The 25,754-nt window shown below is 35.5% G+C and overlaps 2 protein-coding genes across 14 annotated transcripts; one reads left to right on the top strand and one right to left on the bottom strand.

Moving 5' to 3' along the window:
* The first annotated feature begins 129 nt into the window (after positions 1–129).
* Positions 130–5,211, top strand: LOC103498322 (UDP-arabinose 4-epimerase 1-like). 4 transcript variants are annotated; one of them, XM_008460898.3, is made up of 12 exons: positions 130–380; positions 579–618; positions 1,229–1,373; positions 1,538–1,662; positions 2,636–2,749; positions 2,830–2,937; positions 3,037–3,128; positions 3,518–3,659; positions 3,780–3,874; positions 4,143–4,272; positions 4,388–4,532; positions 4,653–5,211. In XM_008460898.3, exons 3-12 carry the CDS (start codon positions 1,313–1,315, stop codon positions 4,892–4,894), a joined length of 1,254 nt encoding a protein of 417 aa, XP_008459120.1. In that variant the 5' UTR covers positions 130–380; positions 579–618; positions 1,229–1,312; the 3' UTR covers positions 4,895–5,211. The 4 variants fall into 4 exon arrangements, with proteins under 4 accessions (XP_008459120.1, XP_008459121.1, XP_050936597.1 ...); XM_008460899.3 differs by lacking the exon at positions 579–618 and having other exon boundaries at positions 158–380; XM_051080640.1 differs by lacking the exons at positions 130–380; positions 579–618 and adding an exon at positions 746–764.
* LOC103498321 (probable ribose-5-phosphate isomerase 4, chloroplastic) lies at positions 2,916–24,399 on the bottom strand. 10 transcript variants are annotated; one of them, XM_051080645.1, is made up of 11 exons: positions 23,995–24,298; positions 23,022–23,149; positions 22,318–22,387; positions 18,870–18,947; positions 11,749–11,853; positions 11,409–11,504; positions 11,264–11,320; positions 10,050–10,167; positions 9,897–9,963; positions 9,442–9,545; positions 2,939–3,348 (listed from the first exon to the last, which is right to left on the bottom strand). In XM_051080645.1, exons 1-10 carry the CDS (start codon positions 24,169–24,171, stop codon positions 9,476–9,478), a joined length of 966 nt encoding a protein of 321 aa, XP_050936602.1. In that variant the 5' UTR covers positions 24,172–24,298; the 3' UTR covers positions 2,939–3,348; positions 9,442–9,475. The 10 variants fall into 10 exon arrangements, 9 of the variants coding, with proteins under 9 accessions (XP_050936604.1, XP_050936602.1, XP_050936601.1 ...); XM_051080644.1 differs by lacking the exon at positions 2,939–3,348 and adding an exon at positions 7,109–7,376; XM_051080643.1 differs by lacking the exon at positions 2,939–3,348 and adding an exon at positions 7,772–8,437.
* Positions 24,400–25,754: the final 1,355 nt, after the last annotated feature.

The raw sequence follows: 25,754 nt of genomic DNA, 5'->3' as shown, positions 1-25,754 counted from the left end.
GTTTTTTTTTTTTATTATTATTATTATTATTATTTTATTTTAAGAAAAAAAACTATTCGATTGAATATTAATTTGGAATAAAGTGGAAAGAGGAGAAATTGAGAAATATAATGAAGCAAGGCGCGTGGTATATACGCGCTAAATACAATGTGGACAAACAGACAGCTCCCTGCTCCGTCGTCCGCTCCAAACAGAACTTCACCTTCTTCTTCTCTTTCCCCTTCTTTCATTTATTTTCATTAACTTTCTGATTCGATTCCATTAACAACGCCCCCCATTTTTACGTTCTCTCTCATTTTCTCACAATACCCACATCCCCATTTTGTTTGTTCTTTCTTCATCCAATTTCATTCCTCTCCCCCACTCCCATTCAATTCCTGGTAACATTCTCTTCTCTTTCTCTTCTTTTCCTTTTCTGGGTCTTCCTTCGTTTCATGTAATCTGTTTTCCCTTTTCATCCTTTTTCTTTATAATTTTCTTTTCATGAAGATCTTTTGATTCACAAATGGCAAAATTCAAACAGCCTTCTTTCTAATCATTTTCTTTCTACTGTTTCTCTCTTGTTTCCCATTTTTCAGTTACTTCTTTGCGATCAAAGCCGTTCAGTTACCTCGACGTGTACGTTTTTATTTTGATGATTACGTTACTTTTTGTTTTCGTTTCTTGTTTTTATTATGTGGGATTCTCTTCCTTTCATCTCCCCTTTCATCTCTGTTTAGGGATTGATTTCTTTCTTCTTTATTCGTTGAAAGTGGAAATGACTGGTGAGATGATTGTTGTTTTTTAAGAAAATTTTATTTTTTAGTGTCATTCTTGTAATGTTTACTTGGAATGGGAATTGATCTGTATTTTGAAATTTGTGGCCTGATTGGTACTTGGTTCCCATTAATGCATGCTGATTACTATAATTTGCATTATGCTTTTTCTAATCTTATCAGCATCTATGAAGTGGAGTTGGTTTTTTTCTTTTGTTTCTTTCTTGTTATGTAGTTTGAAAAAAGAAGTTATTATTTTTTATATTTCCTATTTAAAAAAAAAAAAAACTTGATTTTTGTTTATATTTGTGTTTTGCTTTTGAATTCTGCTTATGGGGTTTTCTCCTGATGGTATTTCATCTCCATTTGTCATCCAGAAGTTTGAGATTTGAAAGTAATCATATCTTGAGGTTTCATATTTGTGGCTAGTTTAGTTTTAGAATTTACTGATATGTTTTTGGTTAATTTTGCAGGATTTTATACCACAGCTCCATCTGTAAAGTGGACTCATTGAGTTACTGTCCCACAATATTACGAAAGATAGAGCAAATTCCCAAATGCTCAGTTTTGGTAGGACGAGAAATCAATCAAGGTTCGGGAGATCTGTGTCATTTGGAGGTGGGTTTCTCTTCTATAGTGTTTTAGAAAAACTATGTTTATTGCAACTATGGATGTTTCAAACTTTTAAGTTGCTTGAAAATACGTGAAAGTTGTAGAGCTCTTCAAGATCTTCAAGCTTATTTACTTGTTTTTCCTGCATGGACCTATCTTTTCCCTTGTAGGTATGGATTATCCTGATCCCAAACGGAAGAACAATTTTTTAGGAAAGATCGTCTTGGCTGCTTCACTTACCGCGATTTGTATTATTATGCTCAAGCAATCCCCAAATTTTAGCACCCCAACCCCGGTAACTCTCAATCTCTAATGATATTTGTATGACTTTATATCACTTCTGACCAAGTACATTCCGGTGGTTATATTATTTTCTATTGGAAGATATTTGTCCTGTCGGAAGGATATTTAGACTTTTCACTTGTTATTTGGACTGTCATGTACCAGATCATATTTTTACAAGTTTGGTTTCAGGAAATATTATTGTACTATAGCGATACAGCTGCTAATCGTTTTCTTTACTTAACTTGTACATCATATTGCATACTCTAATCCCGTGTTTATGTTAATTGTTTTCGTGTATTTTTATTCCTATTTTTCTATCGTCCAGACACTTGAAGAAATTTATCAGCCAGATTTTCTTCTCTACTTTTGTGACGGATGCCTAAATCCCATTATGAAAACTCTACCTTGAAATAGGAGAATCATTGCTACGATAAATGTAGGGTTGTGTGCATTTCGTTTGTAGGTTGTTTCCAACATCATTTGGCTGATGAAATCGTTTAATTGTGGTTCTGATCTAAGAGGCTGACAATTGTTCTTTGCTCCAAGATTTGTTTTTATTCATCATTGGCCCTTGTCTGTTTCTTTTTAAAATATTGCTACCATTTTCAATGAACTTAGCAGTTCTTAGATTACAAAGTTACTCCATGGAATTTCCTTCAACTTGTTCGTTAATTCTAGTTTTGGAATTATGATCTGATATTTTGAGTAGCAGTCAAATAATTGATAGCTCTCTCTCTCTCTCCCTCGCAGATAAAGCTCTTATATCTGGTGCTCTTTGTGATCAATTTTGTAGACACCCATCTTAGTATTTTTGCTTGTAAACTCCTTGGCTTATTGAGAGGATTTCTTATTTCTAAACCTGCCTTTATTGCGCAATGAGAGAACTTGTCTTATCGAAAAAAGACTTGTTGAGAATCAACTTTTCCTTAGAGAATCACTCTTTTATGTAACTTCTAAAGTTGTGCATGTTTTTTTCCTTCCAGTTTGCAAGTCATCAACTAGGAGTTACTCATGTTCTAGTAACAGGAGGTGCAGGATACATTGGCTCGCATGCTGCACTTCGATTATTAAAGGACTCATACCGTGTAACAATAGTAGTATGACACATTTTAATATTGTATTTGTACCCTTTTCATATGTTTGGTGTTATTCCCTACTAATAATTCATTCACGTCAGGACAACCTATCACGAGGAAATCTGGGTGCTGTGAAGGTTTTGCAAGAATTGTTTCCAGAATATGGAAGGCTTCAGTTCATCTATGCTGACTTGGGAGATGCAAAATCCGTATCCTTTCTACGTGACATGTTATGATTTATATTTCTGAAGAATACTCAAAATACTATCTGCCTTGAATACAAATGTTGCCTTAACTGATATGTTCAGGTTAACAAAATATTTTCAGAGAACGCTTTTGATGCCGTCATGCATTTTGCAGCGGTAGCATATGTTGGGGAGAGCACCCTTGATCCCCTGAAGTGAGTTTAAACTGTTAGAATTGCTATTGTTGGGTTGTCAGTCTCTGGTTTCTTGCACCATCATGTAAATTCTGATAGAAGATTGGTTTTCCTCTCCATAAATGGATTTGAGGTCTCATACATATATGCAGACTGATGGATAGCCAACATTTTGTGAATGGATGGATGATGTTGAAAGTTTGTCCATGATCATAACTTCTGGTCCATTGTTCTTGTCAACCTGTTGATATAAATGTCTAAACTTGAATGAATAACGCAGTTTAATTGTTAGAAAAGGGAATCTGAAAAAAGTTTCTCGTTTTCTTTGGGGTTGAGAGATGAGAAAACATGGAGAAACTGTTTCGAGTTTTAGCGTCGATCATTTCTGAGCATGGTATTTCTTGTTGTAGGTATTATCACAATATTACTTCAAATACCTTGACAGTATTAGAATCAATGGCAGCACATGGTGTGAAGACATTGATTTATTCTAGTACATGTGCTACATATGGAGAGCCAGAAAAAATGCCCATCACTGAAGAAACTCCTCAGGTTTGCATCAATGCGTCTGCTTGCGAATTATTATACTTTTGGAAAGATTTGGTATAATCTGGTATGGATACAGCAGACTAGAGTTACGATTGAAAAATATTTGATTTGTTTTCATTTCAGGCCCCAATTAATCCTTATGGAAAAGCCAAGAAGATGGCAGAAGAAATTATCCTCGACTTTTCAAAAAATTCAAAGATGGCAGTAATGATCCTAAGGTGGTTGTTTTACCTTGTTATATTATAAACGGTGGTTCCTTACACTTTTTTCTTTTTTGTGCCTATTTTCTATCTAGTAGGAGTTGCTACCAAGACAGTTTATTTTCATAACTATGTTTTAAATTTTCAAATTTCAGTTTTTTTCCTTGGTAATTTACTGCTCTAAATATGCAAAACGGGAGGGAATTTGGTAACCTTTATCAAGTTTTTATCGAGTGAGTCATCTGAATAAGCAATCTGATGCATGAATGTTTTGAAAATTGTCCAGATACTTCAATGTGATTGGTTCTGATCCAGAGGGCAGACTTGGGGAAGCTCCTAGACCTGAGCTTCGTGAGCACGGTCGCATTTCGGGTGCTTGTTTTGATGCTGCCCGTGGCATTATTTCTGGGCTTAAGGTAATTTGCTAATCCAGGACATAGAAATATATAGTTAAGCAAGCATGAACGTATTATATAGTTACAAGATGAAGCGATATGCAATCAAGTGGGTAGCTGCTTTTGATGTTTTCAGGTCAAAGGCACAGATTACAAAACACATGATGGGACTTGCATACGGGATTATATCGACGTAACTGATCTCGTTGATGCTCATGTTAAAGCCCTGGAGAAGGCAACCCCTGGAAAAGTCGGAATCTACAATGTTGGAACAGGAAAAGGTAGGACGAAAAAAAGCATTGCAGTAGTGATACTTCTCTCCTCGACTTTTCATCTCATTGACGAAGAGGCAACTTCTAGACTTGGCAATCTGAAGGTAGTTTTTGGCTTTTTTTAATCAGGTCGATCAGTGAAGGAGTTCGTGGAGGCGTGCAAGAAGGCAACTGGGGTGGACATCAAAGTCGACTATCTCCCTCGTCGACCAGGTGACTACGCCGAAGTATTTAGCAACCCCACTAAGATCAAGAACGAACTGAACTGGACAGCACAACACACCGATCTTCAAGAAAGTTTAAGTGTTGCTTGGAGGTGGCAAAAATCCCATCTGAATGGCTATGGAAATTCTTTGGTTATGTCTTCTTGAAGAACACTGATGATGATGGAAGCTAATAGCAGAAAGACTGAAAAAGAGGAGGAGGGAGCATCTACTGACTTTGAGGATTTACTTATTTGCTCACATACAAGTAGGAGAAAATACCATATTACTCTCTACATTTTTGTAGTCTATTTTACAATATTGTTTGTTGGTATAGGTAGAGCCATCCCATTTGTTATTATTATTATTATTATCATCATTGTCATTGTTATTGTTATTATTATTATGTATTGGATATGATTGGTTATTAATAATGATTAATGAATGCATCATAGAGGGTAGAGCATCTTGGATCATTGTCTTCAGATCTCTGTGAACTACATTTTGATTAAAAGCAATACTAGTGAGATTGTGCTAAACAAGTTGGAGAATTCATTACTCGCTAATTATAATTTAGGTTTAAATTTATCTCGGTCATTGAACTTCAAATTTTGTTCAATTTTGATCTTTTTAAGTTTAAAAAGTGATTGTTGTAGTCCTTAAACCTTTAAAAAATAGTTTATTTCAATCTCTACATTAATCTCTTGAGGGCATGTATTTTTAGGCTTTAAATATGTTGGGCAAGATAAGATGGGAGAAATTTCAATCAAAAAATTACTTTAAATCGCTTTGACACCTTATTTAGAATTGAAATCACCTTGTTATTTTGTTAAAAAGTTACAAAAAAGTTCAACTACATGGATCAAAATAAGACTTTTGAGAGACTAAAATAGATATATTTTTTTTTTTTTATGTTTAAAGATAAAAAATAGAATAATCATCGAAATTCATGATCAAAATAAAATTTAAACATACATCAGCCCAAAACATTTGATTCAGTGATGATTTAAATGTCAGCTTCAAGTATCTTTAGCAAATAATATTATTTTATTAAAATGTATTTGATAAAAAGATAATATTATGAGCTTAACTTAGCTAAACTAAGTTGTTTTTAAAAATAATAAAAAATGATAAATTATTTGTATTTATAAAAATAAAAAACTGTGGAAGGACAAAAACCAACTACACTTAATTTTACCCTTAACCGTATTATTTACTTTATTATTTTTAACAAATAATTACCCATAGTCTAATCTAGAAAATAAAAGAAATTGAAATCTGTTTTTTTATTAAAAATGTTTGATGATATTTTAATTAGGATTACGAAAAAATATATCAATTTGACCTTCAAAGATAAAAGAAACTAATTTTCAACTCAAAAGTAATTAATTTGATCACTCACTTCTTATCTTTGAGTGGTTAACTCTATCATTATCAAACAGTATTAGTAATTATTTTGTTTCATTATTTGTTTAGTACCAAACAATGTTCGATTATAGTTTACCTCAAAAAGGTAATGGGAAAAAGGTATTTGGTGTTCTTATTTCAATAGAAAGAGGTTGAAAAACAAATCAATAACCTGGTGACCCAACCCAAAAATTTAAAAGTTGGGTTGATAGAGTTGATTAGATTGAATATTTGAAAGTCCAAAATTTTGGATTAGTCCAAAAAATTACCCCAACCAACTATATACCCTCCTAAGAATTGTGTTATTAGCTTTCAATAAATATCACTAGTAAATATTATCACTAGCTTTCAATTTAAAAAATGTACTATCATAGTTGCTACGAATAATGGAAACACGTGCTACTTGGAATTCTAAAAATTTTATAAGTTAAATAGTCAATATTTGCTATATTTATAAATATTTGAAGTTATACTATATTTTCATATTATTTTCTTGATTGTGCTATTTGTTGTAATATTTTTTTTTACTTTTGGAGTTACGTAGAATTTTATGCTTTAGTTTGAAATTATGGTTTACATTTGATTGTGACAAAATTGGTGTTAGAATTTGAATGATAGAGGAAAAAATGAGCGCCTATATGAAATTAAAAAAATAATTGCATTTTGTTTTAAGTTTGATTCGTTTTTAATTTAATAAAACTTCAAATAAATTGATCACTACATACCTAGAATCATTTATTTTTGTTTCAAACACTAAGAGTATTAAGGAAACTTTTAAAAGTCCAAGAATATTTGAAATGAGTATTAATAGTTTGTATTCATATACAAACAATGGTATTTTTGAACTTTTTAAAAGTTCGATGGTACTTTTGAAACAAAAACATTCCATTAAAAACTAAGAACAAACGTATTTTTGAATAATTTTTTTAAAGTTTAAAGGTAGAATTTTTTATTAAAAAAAGAAAAATGATAATGTTTGAACCAAAGTAAAACTAGTATCATCAATTGAATAGGTGGATGAAGCACAATGTTTTTCTCTAATCAAAATTCAAGGTTTTATTTGTATGTTTTGCATGTTGATTGTAAATTGCATCATAAGTAAAAACGAGATATGTGAATAAGAAAAGTAGGTATTAAGATTCACCCATTTGTTTAGTTTTTTATTGGATGCTGAAAATAATCATCAAAATCATGTGAGTGATTACCCAACTTGAACTTTTCCAATAGTGTCGCGACAAGCTCCCTAAAACATTAGTTAAAAGAGGTTTTATTAAACTAAGTATTCTATAAAATTTTAGGTACAAAACGTGTTCCATTTAGAAAAAAAAAACTAACACAATTATTTATTAAATAGTCGATATACTTCTAATCATTCTCTGCAAATTCAAACATAAGATTATGCTTCAATAGTTTTATCTTTTAAAATAGTTCCTTATTCATAACTACTATTTTTTTCCACTTTCGTTTTACATTTTTAAATTATTTTCAGAATTCAAGTCTCAAATTTAGAGAATTTATAAATAAAATAAAAACATAGTTCCATTTACCACTTCCTTTCTCCTTCCCTTTATTTCGTATCTCCACTCCATATCATGTTAGAACGAAATTAAAGCTCTTAAAAGAAAGCAGTTAGAAAAATGTCAAAGAAACACCATTTTTCCCACAGTTAAATCGATCAATCCTCCACCTCCTTAACATAACCGTCAAATTACAGTTGGAATTTCAAACCTTAGTTTACCCAAAAACTTTCATCTCCTATCAGAATTTCAACTTTTGAAGAAGCAGTTCCCTCAAATCTCATGATTCCAATGATGCAAAAAGTTTATTCTTTTACAAATTTTCTTACTTCTGATCCTTCACCCTTCCCTTCTCTTCTCCTTATCCTCCTCATCTTCACCTTCCATATCCCCAAATGTCGTTTCTTCTCCTACCACCATTTTCCATGGCTGCCTCTTTTCTATTACAATTGTGTTGGCAATCATAAGATACTCTGCAATCCCATTCCAACATCCAGTCCTAGAAGATTGCCTTCTGGTGGTTGGGCTTTAAGAGCAGCACCAATCGCCTTACTTGTGGTCGTGAGTTGGTTGAGTCAGAAGGAATCAGCAGGAGTTGCTGCCAGGAAGTGGGGGTCTCAGGGCTGCCATGTTTCGACCATTTCAGAACACAAGGCAGAGGATGAAGAAATTGGTGGTTGTACTCCTTGGGTTCTTGTTGGAATTATAGTACTACTATTCAACATGGCTCAACGGCAGGCACTCATTCGGCACTGCTTGTTTGTAAGAAGTATGTGACTGATTGGCTCTACATGGTTAAAGAAAGAAAAGAAAAAGAAAAGAAGTGGGCAGGTAGAGACTAATCAACACTTTTTTGTAAGAGAAGTTCATTACAAATTATTGGAATGAGAGTTCAAGTTAAGTTTCGGCTATGGCTGTTTTGTAGAAGATATGGAACGAAAGAGATGCTCGAATCTTTCAGAAAAATTACAAGATATCAAAGCACATATTGGATTTCACCATCTTTCATTCTTTTTCTTTGGTGTAAAGATATACCGGCTTTGAAAAGCCATGGTTTTTATTTCCTTACTGCTAATTGGAAACATCTTTTGTATAGCATTTGATTGGTTCCTTTCGTACTCTTGGATGTCTTTGGATTTTTCATTCTATCAATGAAATTGTCGTTTATCCCAAAAAAAAATTGCGTAAGACCTGTAAATCAAATACACTTCCAAAGAATGATAAGAAGTATATATCTTTCTTGATTTGTGATCGAGAGTTTCCTCATTATATGGAAGGAGAGCAACTCTAACAGAATAACAATACATTTAACAATGTATTCAACATGACTTATAACAGACTATGGGCCTCTCCTCTTATGAGCTTAAGGAAAAAACACAAATAAACTAAAAGGCTACCTTATCAACACTAACCAATTCCATTGTTCAACATGACTTATAACAGACTATGGGCCTCTCCTCTTATGAACTTAAGGAAAAAACGCAAAAATAAACTAATAGGCTGCCTTATCAACACTAACCAATTCCATTGCTTTCTACTATAAATGATTAGAGAATGTATAGTAGTTTCATGTACAGGCATATTGTTTGATTCATTGATGAAATATTAAAGTACTCTAGAATGAAAATATAGAGCTAGCATGATTTAGAATAGAATACTTTTAACGTCAACCAAAACTCATAGATTCATCGAATATTAACGATAGAAAAATATTTTATGTAGCCCTTGTAATGGTTTCCATAATCATTTCCACAAAATTTATGTTGAGATATTCATTACTAGCAAAATTACCTGCGATGGCATTGATCGGTAAACTGCAATCACTCTATGCCATATTCTTCTGTACATTGTCAATAATTTGCAGACCACTTTCTGCTGCAATAACTGCTGTGCATCTGTAACACATGGGGAAGTATAAAGAACAATTCAACTTTTCTGAACTTAAAATCAAATCCAGCGTGCTATTAGTAAAAAAAAACATATGGAGCATGCTGAATAGTTAAGAACATGTGAGGGTTATAAACAGAGAAGATATGAACGTTGAATGAAGTATAATTCAGAAGTACTATTTTTCTGCTACGGAAAACATCAATTCAACAGAATAAATTTATTGGATTTGAAGCTGTAGAAGAAAAATTCTGAAGACGAGGTATGAAGGCAGACGATGACGTCCAATACTTAATCCGACCAATCAAGAAGAATGCCAGTTTAGCAAAACCAGACAAGCAATGGAAAGAAATACTGACGGAAATTTAGAAATGACTCCATGATCCACGACTCCATCGATCTGGTCAAGACTTTCTGCTACTTCAGCTGCAAATGCACTTCATGTCTTGAGAAATTATTTCTTGTCATATGTGAAGGGATGAAAACAGAGGCGGGAACAAATTGTTACACACCTAGGCTTGATATAGGAGATGTAAATATGACATCCAGTACGTTATGCCCTTCTCTAGTGACAAATGGGAAGTCGCCCCCAAGGGGACCTGCATGCCCAATCGATGGCCTCCTCCATACCTTCATATGGAAAGATTGATGTTATGGTAAAGTTTAAATAATCTGGAATAGGAGTCCTGCTAAATACAATGCTTAGAAACCAAAAGTTACCCTTCCATATCGAAGGCATGTTTACTATTGGCATCTCCCATCAAAAAGATCGCTCATTTACAACCTTACTTAAACAAGATTTGTTCTACAGGTTGTACAACTTCGACCTTGAGTTATCAATTCTTTTCTTGAACAAATACAAAATTACTACATTATTTTTTTACTGAATTAGGACCTCTTTTCATTTTACACCCTTATGGAAGATTTGAGGTACATAGCTAATGACAAAGAGAAGCAAACAAATCAATATTTACATATGTTGCGCAGTTAAATAGGGCATGCTATGCATACAATACAAAAGTTTATTCAATTCTGAAATAATATATAATTGAAACAACATAAATCCTTGATATTGTTTTGCCAGGTCTGCAAAAAATTAACGCTAGCCATACTTTGGATATATGTTTTTTATTTAGTCTTGAATTTTAACTTACATAAAAAATTACAGTGTTATTGTCATTTTCATGATTTACATTATGTATAACATTCTATTATGATCCCACCCACCTAATAAGAATTATCTCAAGAAGAAAGGATGAACTCAAGAACAGTTAAAGAACAATCAAATATGAAAATACACGAAATATATTCAAGAATACCACAAGAACAAGTAACAAAGGGCTAGGCTCTCCCAAATTCCCTTACATGGAAATACCTCCACAAAATTCTTCACCCCTTGCTCTCAAACCCAAACCCTCTATTTATAACAAAAACCCTAACCACCCTATTAGCTAATTACTTGTATGTCCCTTCTAATAACCATACTAATATTCTCCTAATAACTCTACGATTTATATCACTAGGGGCCTTACACATTCCTCAAAATAAATAATTACAGTGAGCGTGGTGCGTATAAAACTGTAAGATTCCTAAATATGTAATCTATTCATATTTCATAAGCGGGTTAAACTAACAAGTTTGGCTTTCTGAGCTTTACATAGATGAATAATAAAATCATAGCATGAAAAGTTTGACAACATTGTAATATCCGGCAGTAAAAGCTCACCTCTGCATCGCCTAGAAAGAGATCGTCAATTTCTTCTGCAGTTTGCATCCAGTTAAGCTGAAAATAAATTTCAGCTTACGTCATTAGCTAACTGGTAATTTATGTCAGATATAAGCCATGTTATAGATTAATGATGTCTTCTCACAGAATTCACTAAAACTGGAATCGATCCCTCAGGGCCACCCATATATTGGCTTTCCTTTATCATGAATGCAAGCTGGTTGGAGGCATTTAATATAGACTGCAAAGAGGTGAAAGACAACAAATAAACATCTAACATAACAATTATAACAATATCTTCTAGGTCTTGCAGGTTTAAGCATCCACATGACATGAACACCAAACCATTATCGTAAATTAAAGACAATTGTTTCTTATAAATATAAACTTTGATTCCAAACTCAAAAGATGTTTTCTCTGATGCATATTGAAAATCGTATGCATGTTGATTTAGGAGCTTTTGACAAAGGTAAGATTTTATTCACCTTCTCCTGAATTATTGAATCTTCCACTTGCGGTTTCCGATGCCCAATGACTGCAATAAGTGTTCCTTCTTCTATGATATCAGCATCATCAAATGAAAAATCAATCTACAAAAGAACAAACTTCTTATTTACTTGACTGAGGTCTAACATAAAAAATAGATGCTAAAATAAAAATTCCGGAAAATAAAAATTTGATAAGTACCCCTATTATAGACTGGAAATAAAATGTTCAGAATACAAATAATCTTTCATGTCTCTGGGGAAAAAAATAAACTTTTCATCTTCAATGTGAAACCTTCGAAAGAGTATCTAAAATGCATTTCTATTCTATAATTCATATTTGGGACTTTGTTACTCCTATTTGCATTAAATGGATTCCGTACAATTACTAATTTTCTATCAATAGAGTTCTTATGAGAATCTTAGTAATATCTAGAATAAATATTTTAGTTTCTCATAATGTTGTAGGACACAAAAACTCTGCATATTCCAATTTCATTCATGCACCTGTTGGATCTCAAATCCAACACAGAATTCTCAAAGAGAGTGAACAATTTTATTGAATTTCAATGAAAGAACTTACAATATAGAAAAGGAAATTGAATTACGATATGTAATTCAATAAAAACCACTTTCTCTAACTGTAACCCTATCTCTCAAGAGTTCACAGCAAGAAACTACTACAATGAAAAACTCGCTAACTAACTTTCTCCTCCCTCTTGCTATTTATATTCCTTCTAAGTGGTCCCCCCTACCTATAACCAACTATTACAAATACTTCTATCTATTAGTTACATTCTTCTCCCTTCTACGCTATTGGTGGATAATCGGTAGTCTAACATTACATTCCCGCTCCAGTTTCACCTTGCCCTCAAGATGGAAGTCTGGAAATGATTGATGAAAGTCGTCATACTCCCACGTAGCTTCATGACTAGGCAAACCCTTCCAGCTTATCAAGACCTCCCAACAGCCTTGAGCATTCTTCTAATACCCATAAGCCTCATCCGGCACTACAAGCCATTCATGATTTTCAGTCATGCAATGAGCTAAATCCTGTGGATTTTGACATTCCCCAAAAGCTCTCTTCAGTTGAGATATATGAAACACAGAATGAATAGTCGCCGATGGTGGTAACTCCAGTTTATAGGCTACAGGCTCAATTTTCTTAATGACTTTATAAAGCCCAAAATATTTAGGTGAGAGCTTCTCATTCCGTCTTTTTCTCAGGTCACCTGTCTATACGACCTTAATTTCAAATAAACCATATCTCCTTCCTTGAATTCTACATGTCTTCGTTTCAAATCATCATGAGTTTTCCTTTTCCGGCGCCACTCTTAGATGTTCCTTCAACGCTCCTAAAGCTATTATCTCTTTGCTTTAGTAAGCTCTTTGCTTTAGTTGATCATCAAGCGTCGAATTAGTAGTGTCATGATCTCCATAAAACACAAGTGGTGGAAGGGTTCTACCATACACAGCCTGAAAAGGGGATACTCCTAATGACCTCTGGTATGTTGTATTATACTAGTATTCCGCCCGGTGAATCCATTTGATCCACTCTTTTGGTCTCTCCACAAAAACAGCACAAATAAGCCTCCACTTATCGATTAACCACCTCAGTCTGCCATCCGTTTGAGGATGGTATGTTGTACTTCTGCTCAACTTAGTTCCAGCTAACCAAAAAAGTTCCTTCCAAAAGTTACTTAGAAAATTTTTATCTCTGTCTGAGACAATTGACTATGGCAACCCATGTAGTCTAACTACTTCCTTGATGAACAGTTCCGCAACAGTTTTAGCATCAAAAGGATGCTTAAGAGTAAGGAAATGGTCATACTTACTAAAACGGTCTACCACTACTAAAATTACTTCGAACCCAGCTGTCTTGGACAATCCTTCAATGAAATCCATTGAAGTATTATCCCACACTCTACTTGGAATCTCCAATGGTGTCAACAGCCCTGCTGGAGAGAGAGAGACATAGTCTTATTTCATTGGCATATAGCACACTTTTCATAATGCTTCTACATATCTCCCTTCATTCCTTGCCAAAATAGTTCTCCTATTAGTCTCTTATATGTTCTAAGAAAACCGGAATGACCCCCAAAAACAGAGTCAAGATAGGTACGAAGGATAGTTGGAATCAAAGCTGAACTCTTTGTAATCACCAACCTCCCTTTGCTGTAAAGTATACTTCTACACTTCCTCACCATTTTTGAGCTTCCTTAAGATTTCTTTAAGATGGTCATCCTTCTCAACCTCTTCCTTGATGACCTTCAAATCTATTAGTGCTCCGTCAACTGGTTAAGATGCACCGTGGAAGGCATCCTTGACAATGCATCAGCCGCTTTGTTCTCCAACCCCAGCTTGTAAACAACCTTAAACGAATACCCTAACAATTTCGTAATCCATTTTTGATATGAGGCTGGATCACCCTTTGTTCAAGCAAGAACTTAAGGGATCTCTGGTCAGTCTTCACTACAAACTTCCTCCCTAACAAGTATGGTATCCAACGTTGAACAACCAATACTACAGCCATAAGCTCCCTCTCATATACAGGCTTTGCGCGATCCCTTAGAGCTAAGGTGTGATGGAAAAATGCAATTGGTCTCTTGTTCCACATTAATACTGCCCCCACACCATATCCAGACGCATCTATCTCCACTTCAAACGGCACACTAAAGTCAGGTAATGCCAGCACGGGTAATGTCATCATGGCTTCCTGCAATCTATTAAAAGCCAGCTGAGCTTCATCATTCCACTTAAATGCTCCCAATTTTAACAATTGAGTTAAAGGAGCCGCAATAGACCCATAGTGTTGCACAAATCTTCTATAGTACCCAGTGAGCCCTAGAAATCCTCTTACCTCCCTTACATTAGTTCGTACTGGCCATTGTTTGATTGATCTGATTTTTTCCGAATCAACCTCTACTCCCCTTCCTGAAACAGTGTGGCTAAGATACTCCACTTTCGGGTAAGCAAAGTTGCATTTCTTCTTATTAGCATACAATTTGTGCTAATGTAGAACTTCCAACACCAGCTCCATATGATATAAATGCTCATCCATTCCTCTGCTATATATCAATATATCATCGAAAAAGACCAAAACAAATTTCCTTCGGTAAGATTGAAATATAGAATTCATGAGTGACTGAAATGTAGCTGGAATATTCGTTAAACCAAAGGGCATTACTAAAAATTCATAATGTCCCTCATGAGTCCTAAAGGTTGTTTTCTCTATATCTTCCTTATGCATCCTAATCTGATGATAACCAACCTTTAAATCAATTTTAGAAAATAAATTCGCACCATTAAGTTCATCATAATTCCTCAATGATAGGAATATGAAACTTATCTGGTACTGTTACATTGCTGAGTACGCGGTAATCCACACAAAATCTCCAACTTCCATCTTTTTTCTTGACCAATAATATTGGGCTTGAATATGGACTATTGCTCAGTTGTATAATTCCAGAATACAACATTTCATCAACAAGCCTCTCCATCTTTACCTTCGGGTGAAATGCATGCCTATAAGGTCTTACATTCACTGGATCAGCCCCTGTTTTCAGATGTATTTGATGTTCGATTGCCCTCTTTGGAGGCAGTCTCTGGCCAATAGAAAACATCATCAAACTTAACTAACATTTTCTGCACTTCTTCAGGTATCTTATTGGCTTCCTCTTCCACTTTATTTTCAGGTAGAATTATACCCCCCTCCAAGGCTCTACACTCTACCAACTACACCTGATCTAAGTCGATCCAGGTTTTCATAAGTGTTTTCAGGCCCATTCTGGTCTTTGTCAGGCTTGGATCTCCTCTAATCACTATATTCTTCTCTTCATGAATGAAGGTCATTGTCAAATTCCTCCAATCCATCTCTGTAACTCCCAGAGAATACAGCCACTGCATACCTAAAATTGCATCAACTCCCCCTAATTCCAAGGGCAAAAAATATGCTATCACCTTCCATTCGTTTAACATGATTTCCACATTCTCGCATACACCTTTTCCCTTTGATGGCAGTTCTAGACCCCAAAATAACACCATAATGGGAAGTTTCCTAGGTATGCAGCTTCAATTTATTGAAAGCAATAAACATGAAACCAGCTTACGTGGGAACCTGAGAACCGGGAGAAAAACCACGATGTTTTTAGTTTTATTATTCTTACAATTCTAACACTTCCCCTCAAGTTGGGACGTAAATATCAATGAGGCCCAACTTGCTAACACAAAAGTCGAAGTTTGGTTTGAGAAGTCCCTTGGTGAGGACATCAGCAACCTGTCGGTGCAAAGGGATGTACGGAATGCATATGCTCCCACTGTCAAGTCTTTCTTTGATGAAATGTCAATGTTTAGTTCTATCATGCTGAACTAGGTTGTTAGCAATACTAATAGCAGCTTTATTATCACAAAAGAGCTTCAATGGAGTCTCACATTAGTGATGAAGATCAGACAGGACTTTCTGGAGCCTAATTTTCTCACATATTCCCAAACTCATAGCTCTATATTCGGCCTCAGCACTGCTCTTGGCCACAACAATTTGCTTCTTACTCCTCCAAGTTACAAGATTGCCCCAAATAAAGGTACAATAACCGAAGGTAGACTTTCTGTCAACAACAGATCCTGCCCAATCTGAGTCAGTATATGCCTCAATGGTCTTTTTGTCTGTCTTTCTAAACATCAACCCTTTACCAGATGTCGTTTTTAAGTATCTCAGAATTCTTTTGACAGCTTCCATGTTTTCCTCATAGGGAGCCTGCATAAATTGGCTGACAACACTCACAGCAAAGGAAATATCAAGATGAGTATGAGATAAGTAAATCAATTTACCCACAAGGCGCTGATATTGTTCTTTATCAACTGGAACTTGTTCATCAGAGTTTCCTAGTTTACAGTTGAATTCAATAGGAGCGTCAGCAGGACGACATTCCAACATACCTGTCTCGGTTAGCAGATCAAGGGTGTATTTTCTCTGAGACATGAAGATGCTTTCTTTAGATCTGGCTACCTCCATTCCAAGGAAATATTTCAAATTTTCCAAATCCTTGATTTCAAATTCATTACCCATTCTCTGCTTAAGCTGACTGATTTCTGCTTGATCATCTCCAAACAAAATGATGTCATCCACATAAACTATCAGAACTGCAATCTTCCTTGTCTCGAAAACTTTTGTAAATAAAGTATGATCAGAGTGTCCCTGACTGTTTCCTTGGGACTTTACAAACTTGTTGACCAAACTAGGCTTCAAAGCCAGGCGGGGGGCTCCTATAGACCTCCTCTACTAGATCTCCAGTTAGAAAAGCATTTTTAACATCCAATTGATATAGAGGCCAATCTTTGTTTACAACAACAGAATGAAGGACTCTCACAGTGTTCAACTTAACAACAGGAAAAAAAGTTTCTAAATAATCAACACCATAGGTCTAAGTAAATCCTTTTGCAACTAACCTTGTCTTGTGTCTGTCAAGTGTTCCATCTGCTTTGTACTTGAGAGTGAACACCCATTTGCATCCCACAGGCTTGTGTCCCTTGGGTAGAGCACAGATCTCCCAAGTGTTATTCTTTTCAAGAGCTTTCATCTCTTCCATGACAGCATTCTTCCATTCAGGACACTCTAAAGCAATATGAATATTTTTGGGTATTGTGGTAGAGTCAAATCTGGCAGTAAAAGCTCTGAATTGTGGTAAGAGATTTTCGTATGATACATAATTAGATATGGAGTGCTTTGTACAAGACCTAGTAAATTTTCTCAGTGCAATAGGAAGATCAAGAGAAGGATCATACTTGTCAAGTTTCCCTGTATGACCCTGTTCAGCTTCATTGTTACTGGTTTCTGTTCTGACCTCAATCTCATCACCACTGTTCTTTTCTTCCACATTTTCAAGAACAGTAACATCAGACCTGCCATTCTCATTCATTGTATTATTAGTACAAGGTTCAATAGGGTTTTCCATACCTTGATCTCGAGGAGGTTTGGAATCTTGGACTAGAGCCTGGGCTGACTGGTAGGGGACTCGACTTCTTTTCTTAAATTCCTCCTGTAATATGTTTTCCTAGGAACTTGGTTTGTGGGTAGGATTATAGGGTGAGGATCAATGTCAGACACAGTACTAGGAGTAGGTCCGATAAATTCAAAGCTGTTTTTTAGACTCTTCACTCACACTCTCCCCCTGAAGATGGCTAATGGGAAAATAGGGTCGGTTCTCACAGAAAGTAACATCCATGATGACAAAGTATTTCTTGGACGGCGGGTGAAAGCATTTATAACCACACTGGTGAAAGGGATACCCAACAAACACACAAGCCTGAGCCCGAGGGGTAAATTTGGTCTGATTAGGGCCAAAACTATGGACATAAGCGGTACACCCAAACACACGAAGAGGAACCTTTGAAACAAGACGAGTAGAGGGGTAGGACTCCTTAAGACATTCTAAGGGAGTCTGAAGGTGGAGGATACGAGAAGGCATTCTATTGATTAAATGAGCTGCTGTAAGAATATCATCTCCCCACAGGTATAAAGGAAGGGAAGTGGAAAGCATAAGGGAACGGGCTACTTCCAGAAAGTGACGATTTTTTCGCTCGGCCACTCCATTTTGTTGAGGAGTGTAGGAGCACGAGTTTTGGTGAACAATCCCCTTGGAGGTTAGAAATTCACTAAGGTTATGGTTTTGGAATTCCCAACCATTATCACTTTGAAGAATAGCAATTGTTTTTATGGAATTGTGTTTCAATGGTGTGATAGAAGTTTTGGAAAATAGCGGAAACCTCAAATTTATCGGTGATAAGGTAGACCCAAATAAGATGGGTATGATCATCAATGAAAGTTACAAACCACCTTTTCCTAGATGAGGTGGTGACCTTGGAGGGACCCCAAACGTCACTATGGATAAGGGTAAACGGTTGTGTGGGTTTATATGGTTGTGAAGGAAAAGAAACACGATGTTGTTTTGCCCGAATGCACACATCACAAGATAACAAGGAGACATCTATTTTAAGAAAGAGATAGGGAAACAAATATTTCATATACGTAAAGTTCGAGTGACCTAACCGAAAATGCCACAACATAAAGTCATGTTCAAAGGTGCTAAAATAGAAAGACAGTAAACTAGTCGTAGAGATACTACTACCGGAGGTATCATCATAAGGATGTAAAGTCCCCTGCTATGTCGGACAGTGCCAATCGTCCTCCCCGAATTCAAGTCCTGAAAGCAAACAGACTCAGGTAAGAAAGTAGCTTTACAGTGCAGCTCACGGGTGATCTTACTAATAGATAACAATTTGTAAGAAAGCTTAGGCACATGCAAAACATTCTGGAGGGAGAAACCGTCAAAGAGGACTATTTGTCCTTTCCCAGCAGTCGGGGCTAAAGAGCCATCAATTATCCGGATTTTCTCATTATCGGCATAGGGGGTATAAGAGACAAAGTGCTCTGAGAAAATTGTCAAGTGATCTGTGGCCCCCGAATCCAAAATCTAGGGATTCGTCCCATCAACACTAGTAAGGCCAACGAACTGAGACATACCTGATTAAGCAATGGCGCTAAGAGTAGGAGAGCTAGTCTGGCTAGCAATAGGGCCAATTGCCTAAGAGGTGCTGGCAGTCTCCCTAACATCGGTATGCCTTGAGTTCTGTTGCTCGTTGGAGGAGCGTTTGTTACTTCTTAGGAGCCGACCGTAGAGTTTCCAACACTGATCCTTGGTATGTCATTGTTTCTTGCAATGCTCACAAACGAGAATTGGTTTTCCATTATCATGGGTCAAGAATCGAGCACTAAAGGCAACATAGTTATATAATCTGAAGGCACGTTAGGAAGCGAAATTACCAGGTTCTTGGAATACATCGGTAGATCGGTCTGTGCCAAGGATGCACCAACTTCAAAAACAGCTCTCCTATAGGTTTGATTAATCCCGAGACCACAAACATATGGCTGTCCATAACTGGAGGGTGCCGATGACTCGCCCGCTTCAATCCCCGATTTGTTATGGTGTTGGTCAGTCCCGTTCCTATAGAAAAAAGGTTGTTGTAAAGGGTCGACGGACAGATTTGCACTGCTGTACAGATTTGACAATTTTGAAGGTTGCTGTCCGACGGCGATGGGTGGCACGTGCGGCGGCGGATGACCAGAAGGGTGAGACAGTTGGACAGGCGACGATGTGTAGAAGCGGATGGGATGGGCAATGAGATTAACGGACGGCGGCGGCGCGTGAAGTGGTTTCTAGCCGGAAGGTTGCGTGGACAACGACGAGGGTTGGCCCATTGGATAGATCGGCGGCGTCTGAATCCGTTGGAGTAGTTTTTCCATGGTCGTGTTCGCGGCGGCGGCGGCGGCTGTTTTGGTCTGGGTGTTTCCTAAACCTTTTTCTAGGGTTTCGTTGTTGCTTCCCTCTGATAGCATATTGAAAGCAATAAACACGAAACCGGCTTACGTGGAAACCCAAGAATCAGGAGAAAACCCACGATGTTTTTAGTTTTATTATTTTCTGATAAACATACAATAGGTACAAGAGGGAATAAATAGAAAAGTACAAAGAGATAAAAAAGAAAAGAATATTAGGGTAAATCTTCCCAATGGGCTAAGCCCACTAATTCTTACAATTCTAACACAATTCATTCACCAACTTATCCTAGATGAAATTGTGGGTGACTCCACAATCTATCAATACAACAACTTCTTCTCTATGTATTCTCCCTCTAACCTTCATGGTACCAAGGTTCGTGAGACCAACCACTGAATTGATTGATAATTCTACCACAACATTTACTCCTTCCATCTCAAACATGTTTAACTCCTTCTGTTTATAATAGTCTTCCTCTATAATCTCTTCTTCCACATTATCAGCTTGGACCACGAACATTCTTAATTCTCTTAGCTCCATCTCTTTACATTTATGCCCCGAGTGATATTTCTCATCACACTTGAAGCATAATCCTTTTTCTCTCTTAGCTTTGAATTATGCATCAAATAAATGTTTACGTGGGTCTTCTTTCTTGATTTCTCCACTTTCAAAACCTCTCAAGGTTATCATTGTCATTGGAGTAGTAGTACTAGCCTTTCCTTCATTTGAATTCGAACCATAATTAGGTTTGTTATAATTCGCTGGATTATACAAATATTTTCCTCCTGATCCAGACAGATTTGCTTCCTTCCAAATTATCTATTTGATTTCTGCCTTTTGTGCCAACACATCATTTGAGGCAACCCAACTGGTTCTGAGAATTCTACTTTGGCTCTAATCCACGGAAACAATCGATTCATGAACGTTTCCTCCATCACTTTGTTCGAAAGATCAATTAATGGCACCACAAGCCGATCAAATAAATTCCTATATTCTTCAACAGTTGAAGTTTGCTTAATCGCAAAAAATCTCCCATACAACGAACCTTCGCAGATTGATCGGAACTGTTCCAACAATCTTCTTTTTAAATCCAACCAACCGTTGAATTTATTGCGCTCTCCTTGGGATCGGTAAACAGTCAAGAGCCAATCCATTGAAACTTATGACAGAAACAGTCATCTTCTCCGAATCTCTTAGTTTATGAATTTGGAAGTACCAATCGGCTCGGAATAACCACGAGTCCAGATCGTTTCCATGGAAAACAGGCATGTCGACTTTTTTAAACTTATTTCGATCAACTATTTTATCTTCTTCCTCCTTCACTTCTTTCTTCGTCTCATCATTTAATTCTTCACTTATTGCTATTCCTTCGATCTTCTTCCCACCAATTTCTTTCAATTTGCTAGGTGAACCTTCCGTATCGAAAGTCGTAACCGATTTCTCATTAACAATACTTTAAATATCATAAGTACTTGGTGCTGTTGTTGTCAATTATCGGCTTTCATACTCAGTCGATCCAAGTTTTTCATCAATGCCTACTGATGTTGCTGTTGCTTTTCGTTTTGAACATTCAATCGTTCGATGTTCTTCATGATCGTCGATAATTTCTCCTCCATCACCGGCAGCTTCTGCAGATCGACTTTCATTTCCGAAACTTCTTGTTCCAACGATTCAAATCTCTCTTCATACTTTTTGGCCATCTTCTTCGGCTTTCCGAGGTTTGTTGCTCTAATACCAATATGTTGGATCTCAAATTCAACACAAAATTCTCAAAGAGAAAATGAACGATTTTATTGAATTTCAATGAAAGAACTTACAATATAGAAAAGGAAATTGAATTACGATATGTAATTCAATGAAGATCACTTTCTCTAACTGTAACTCTATCTCTCAAGAGTTCACAACAAAAAACTACCACAATGAAAAACTCGCTAACTAACTTTCTCTTCCCTCTTGCTATTTATATTCTTCTAAGTGGTCTCCCTGCCTATAACTGACTATTACAAATACTTCTATCTATTAGTTACATTCTTCTCCCTTCTGCGATATTGGTGGATAATTGGTGGTCCAACAGCACCCTGAAGAAAAACTAGAAAGGAACGTTAAACAAATATGAGGGGTCTCTCATCTATCCTTTGAAGATTTTCCCTTTATAACTAAACTTAGAGACAGTCTAGGCTTCAAAATGCACTCCTGTAAAGAGCATAATGAATTAAGAATTAAATGTTTAGCTCACTTGAGAACTATCGTTGAACTGGTCTAATGGAATTCCGGCCTTGGCAGCTTCACTTGCACTTGCTATGGACCTGCATCAAGCCAAGGAAACTGACACAGTGCGTTAAGAATGAAACGTACAAAAAAGCAAGTTATCTTTTCTTCCAAAAATAATAACATGCTGCATAAAGAATGAGATGTACAATAAAGTTAGTCGTTGTCTCTCTTATATTACAAATGTAACTACAATTGTTATGACAGATAAATTGTCTTTCAGAAATATCTTTAACAAGTTGGAATTCAGTCAACTAGTAAATATGTGGACATGGTCTGCATTCAAACCCCCCATGTTAAAAAGGAATTGCAACAATTTAATAACAAGCTCGTGGTTAAAATTTGGTGGAATTAATCTCAATTTTGGATTTTGGGCCTGACATTTCCAATGACTTCAAGAGATATGCACGCTTTACGGTACATCTTCACTCACTTTATACTTCTAAGGATAAAACTTCAAACAGAAGACAGGTATAAATACCAGAAGGGAATTTTATATTATTTCTAAAAACGTTTCTTCATATCAATTCTATCCTGTGCCAATGAGAAAGAAGAGCATGACAAAAAGAAGTGCCAATTGTTTTAAAGGAGTTCAGATTCGAATTAGGTAAAAGATGAAACCATGAAAAAAGTATCAGACAGCGTCGATGAATTCAAAGAATAGTAACTCACATGGGTACCCCAACTATATCTTTCAAAGCACCAGCCCGAAGCAGCCGGCCAAGATATTGAATGGCCATGCCAGAAGCTTGACCAGATCCCAAGCCAACAACCATTCCACTTTTTACATATGCGTCCACCTAAATTACAAAGACTCACGACAATCATTCCACTAACCCAATCATTAACCACCAAAACCTACCCTCTAATTAACAAAAACATTAGCAAAATCAGTTTACATATATAGATCAAATAATCACAAAACAAAAACTATTGAATCCTCTACTATCTATCCATCATTCCACTAATAACCTCTTAAGATTTTTCAATCTAGTGTTTTGATCCTTTCTCAAACCAGAAAGCCCTCTTTCCGCCAGATTTCACTAAGGTGCATGACCAGTAATGACAACTTTTCTGTCTACTCATACAAAGTAAATGCTCCTAACTTTCATTCATCCATCAAGAGATTCTAAGGTTGACTGTGAAATCACCCATTGACCCAATTGACCTAAAATTTTAACTTTAAACTAACGAGCGAAGAAAAATTTAATATTATATCAATATTTTAACATTCTCTTCACTTGTGGGCTTGAAATTTGTAGAATTATATTAATTAGTGAGGAAATATCATTGTGAGTTCAAATATAGAAACTTCTGGATTCCTAGCTCTAATATCTTGTTAACGGGATTGACTCAAAAGCTTAAGATAAATTTGATATTATATCAATAGTTGAACAATAACACTTCACTCTCAATCCATGCCTTTTATTTGTTTGCGGATATATCCAGAACTGCAATCACTGCTTCTCCCATTCCAGTCATTGGCATGCTCTAATTAATTCATCAGTTCAACAGGTCAAGGTAATATGTAGACTATCTAAGCCTCACAGTCATATTCCAAGAAGATTCCTAAAACACAGAGCTCATGCACTATGAAAGGAGACATTGATTTCAAAACAAAATGCTGGTTACTTGCAAAGCATACCGTATGCTTGGCTGCTTGAAGAAGGGGAGAACCGCCAGAAAGAACGGAGGTTGAAGCAGAGATTGTGAAGCGATTTGTTCCAAGTTTGATCTTGGGACTACACTTAGATAAAACAATGGATTTGGAGGAACATGTGTAAGGAGAAGATGAAAGGGAAGCAGCCATGGCCACTCTCATTCCGCTTCTCTGCCACTACCAATAACATTCAGTTGAGATTCAAAGCTATGGAGTGGATAAGGAAGCTTGGGCCTTGGCCATGACTCTCAACCTCTACCTTTCTTTCTTCAAATTTAATAGCTCATTTTAGTAATTGAGAGGAAAATAAATAAATGAATTTTATAAGTGATAAATATCATCCCCTTCGATCTACCTTTTGTTTTGTTTCTAAATACCAACAACTTTCAATTTTGTTTGAAAATTGCTTTGGAGTTGTGTTCTTCTAACACTACAAATGATGAATTTTATATTTTAGAGTGCAAAGTTATATTAATTAAAAAAAAAAACATTTCAGGTTATAAACTCAATTTTTTTTAAAATAAAATATGTGGTAATATATTATAAATTATATAATATAACAACATAATAATTTTATTAAAAAAACTAACATAAGATTTTTGTGAATAAAAAAAAAAAAAGAGCTCAACAGCTCTCAACGAGAAGACATAATATAATAATATAATAATATATAAAATAATAAATTTCTATAAATTTTTCAACTCTCTAAAAAACATCTAGATTTCTTACTATTCTATAAAACCTACTAAATGTCTCTATTTATAGGCAATTTGACAAATAAAATGTATATGGATGCTAAGGGCATGTAATGTTGAAACATATGGACAACACTTGTATGGCACATGGCCAATCAACACTAAAGCATGAACATCTAATAGATATCTATTATTCTCTATATTATAATATTTATAATTAAATTAATAATTGTTTATTGTCAACTAATATTTAATAGGTACTAAAACTAGTTGTTTTATGATTTATATTTAGGAAAACTTTCGTAGATGTAACAAAATACCAAATTATTTACGGCCCGTGTAACAAAGCCCATAAAATTAGCTATTTTTTTTAATATTTCAGGTTTACCCTTTCGTCTTTCTTCTTTTCCTCGCGATGAAATCTTCTTAGTCCTGCGATTTCTTTCATCTTTCTCCTGCGATTTCTTTCCTCGTCTTTCTTTTTTCCTCTACTTTTTTAATCTGTCTTCTTTATTTTCCTTTTTTTCGATTTCTTTTCGTCGTCTTTTTACTTTTCCTCTTCCTTTTTTCGCTACGATTTCTTTCCATCATCTTTCTTCTTTTTTTTTTTACATCATTTACATTTGGTTAACCAAATCTAAATGACCGTGTACAAAAAATCATTTAGATTGGAGTAGCCAAATGTAAATGATCGTGTAAAAAGGTAAACGATCGTGTAAAAAAATAAAATATTGTGTATAAAGAATCTTGAGAAAAATCATTTAGATTAGAGTATCCAAATATAAACGATCGTTTAAAAAAATAGTAAACGATCGTGTAAAAAAAATAAAAGATTGTGTATAAAGAATCTCGAAAAAAAAATCATTTGGATTGGAGTAGCAAATGTAAACAATTGTGTATGAAAAGTAAACAATCGTGTAAAAAACATAAATCATCTTTTAGAGAAATCTAAACGATCGTGTACCAAAAGAATTAAAAATATCATGTACCAAATTTTGAAAAACTAGATTTGGGTCCCAAATCTAAACGATTAACCAAATTTAAACGTAA

This window comes from Cucumis melo, chromosome 12 (assembly GCF_025177605.1).
Source record: "Cucumis melo cultivar AY chromosome 12, USDA_Cmelo_AY_1.0, whole genome shotgun sequence".
NCBI lineage: Eukaryota > Viridiplantae > Streptophyta > Magnoliopsida > Cucurbitales > Cucurbitaceae > Cucumis > Cucumis melo.
The sequence above is the reverse complement of the archived record's forward strand: the minus strand, read 5'-3'. Positions and strand labels throughout refer to the sequence as shown.

Excerpts from the sequence above, each read along its gene's own strand:
- LOC103498322 (XM_008460898.3), top strand. The coding sequence starts at position 1,313 with ATGCTCAGTTTTGGTAGGACGAGAAATCAATCAAGGTTCGGGAGATCT. Across the intron at positions 3,129-3,517 it reads AGCACCCTTGATCCCCTGAA|GTATTATCACAATATTACTT; the intron begins GTGAGTTTAAAC and ends TTCTTGTTGTAG. Across the intron at positions 3,660-3,779 it reads TCACTGAAGAAACTCCTCAG|GCCCCAATTAATCCTTATGG; the intron begins GTTTGCATCAAT and ends TTTTCATTTCAG.
- LOC103498321 (XM_051080645.1), bottom strand. The coding sequence starts at position 24,171 with ATGAGAGTGGCCATGGCTGCTTCCCTTTCATCTTCTCCTTACACATGT. Across the intron at positions 10,168-11,263 it reads TCTTTCTAGGCGATGCAGAG|GTATGGAGGAGGCCATCGAT; the intron begins GTGAGCTTTTAC and ends TTCCATATGAAG. Across the intron at positions 9,964-10,049 it reads ATCTCCTATATCAAGCCTAG|CTGAAGTAGCAGAAAGTCTT; the intron begins GTGTGTAACAAT and ends GTGCATTTGCAG.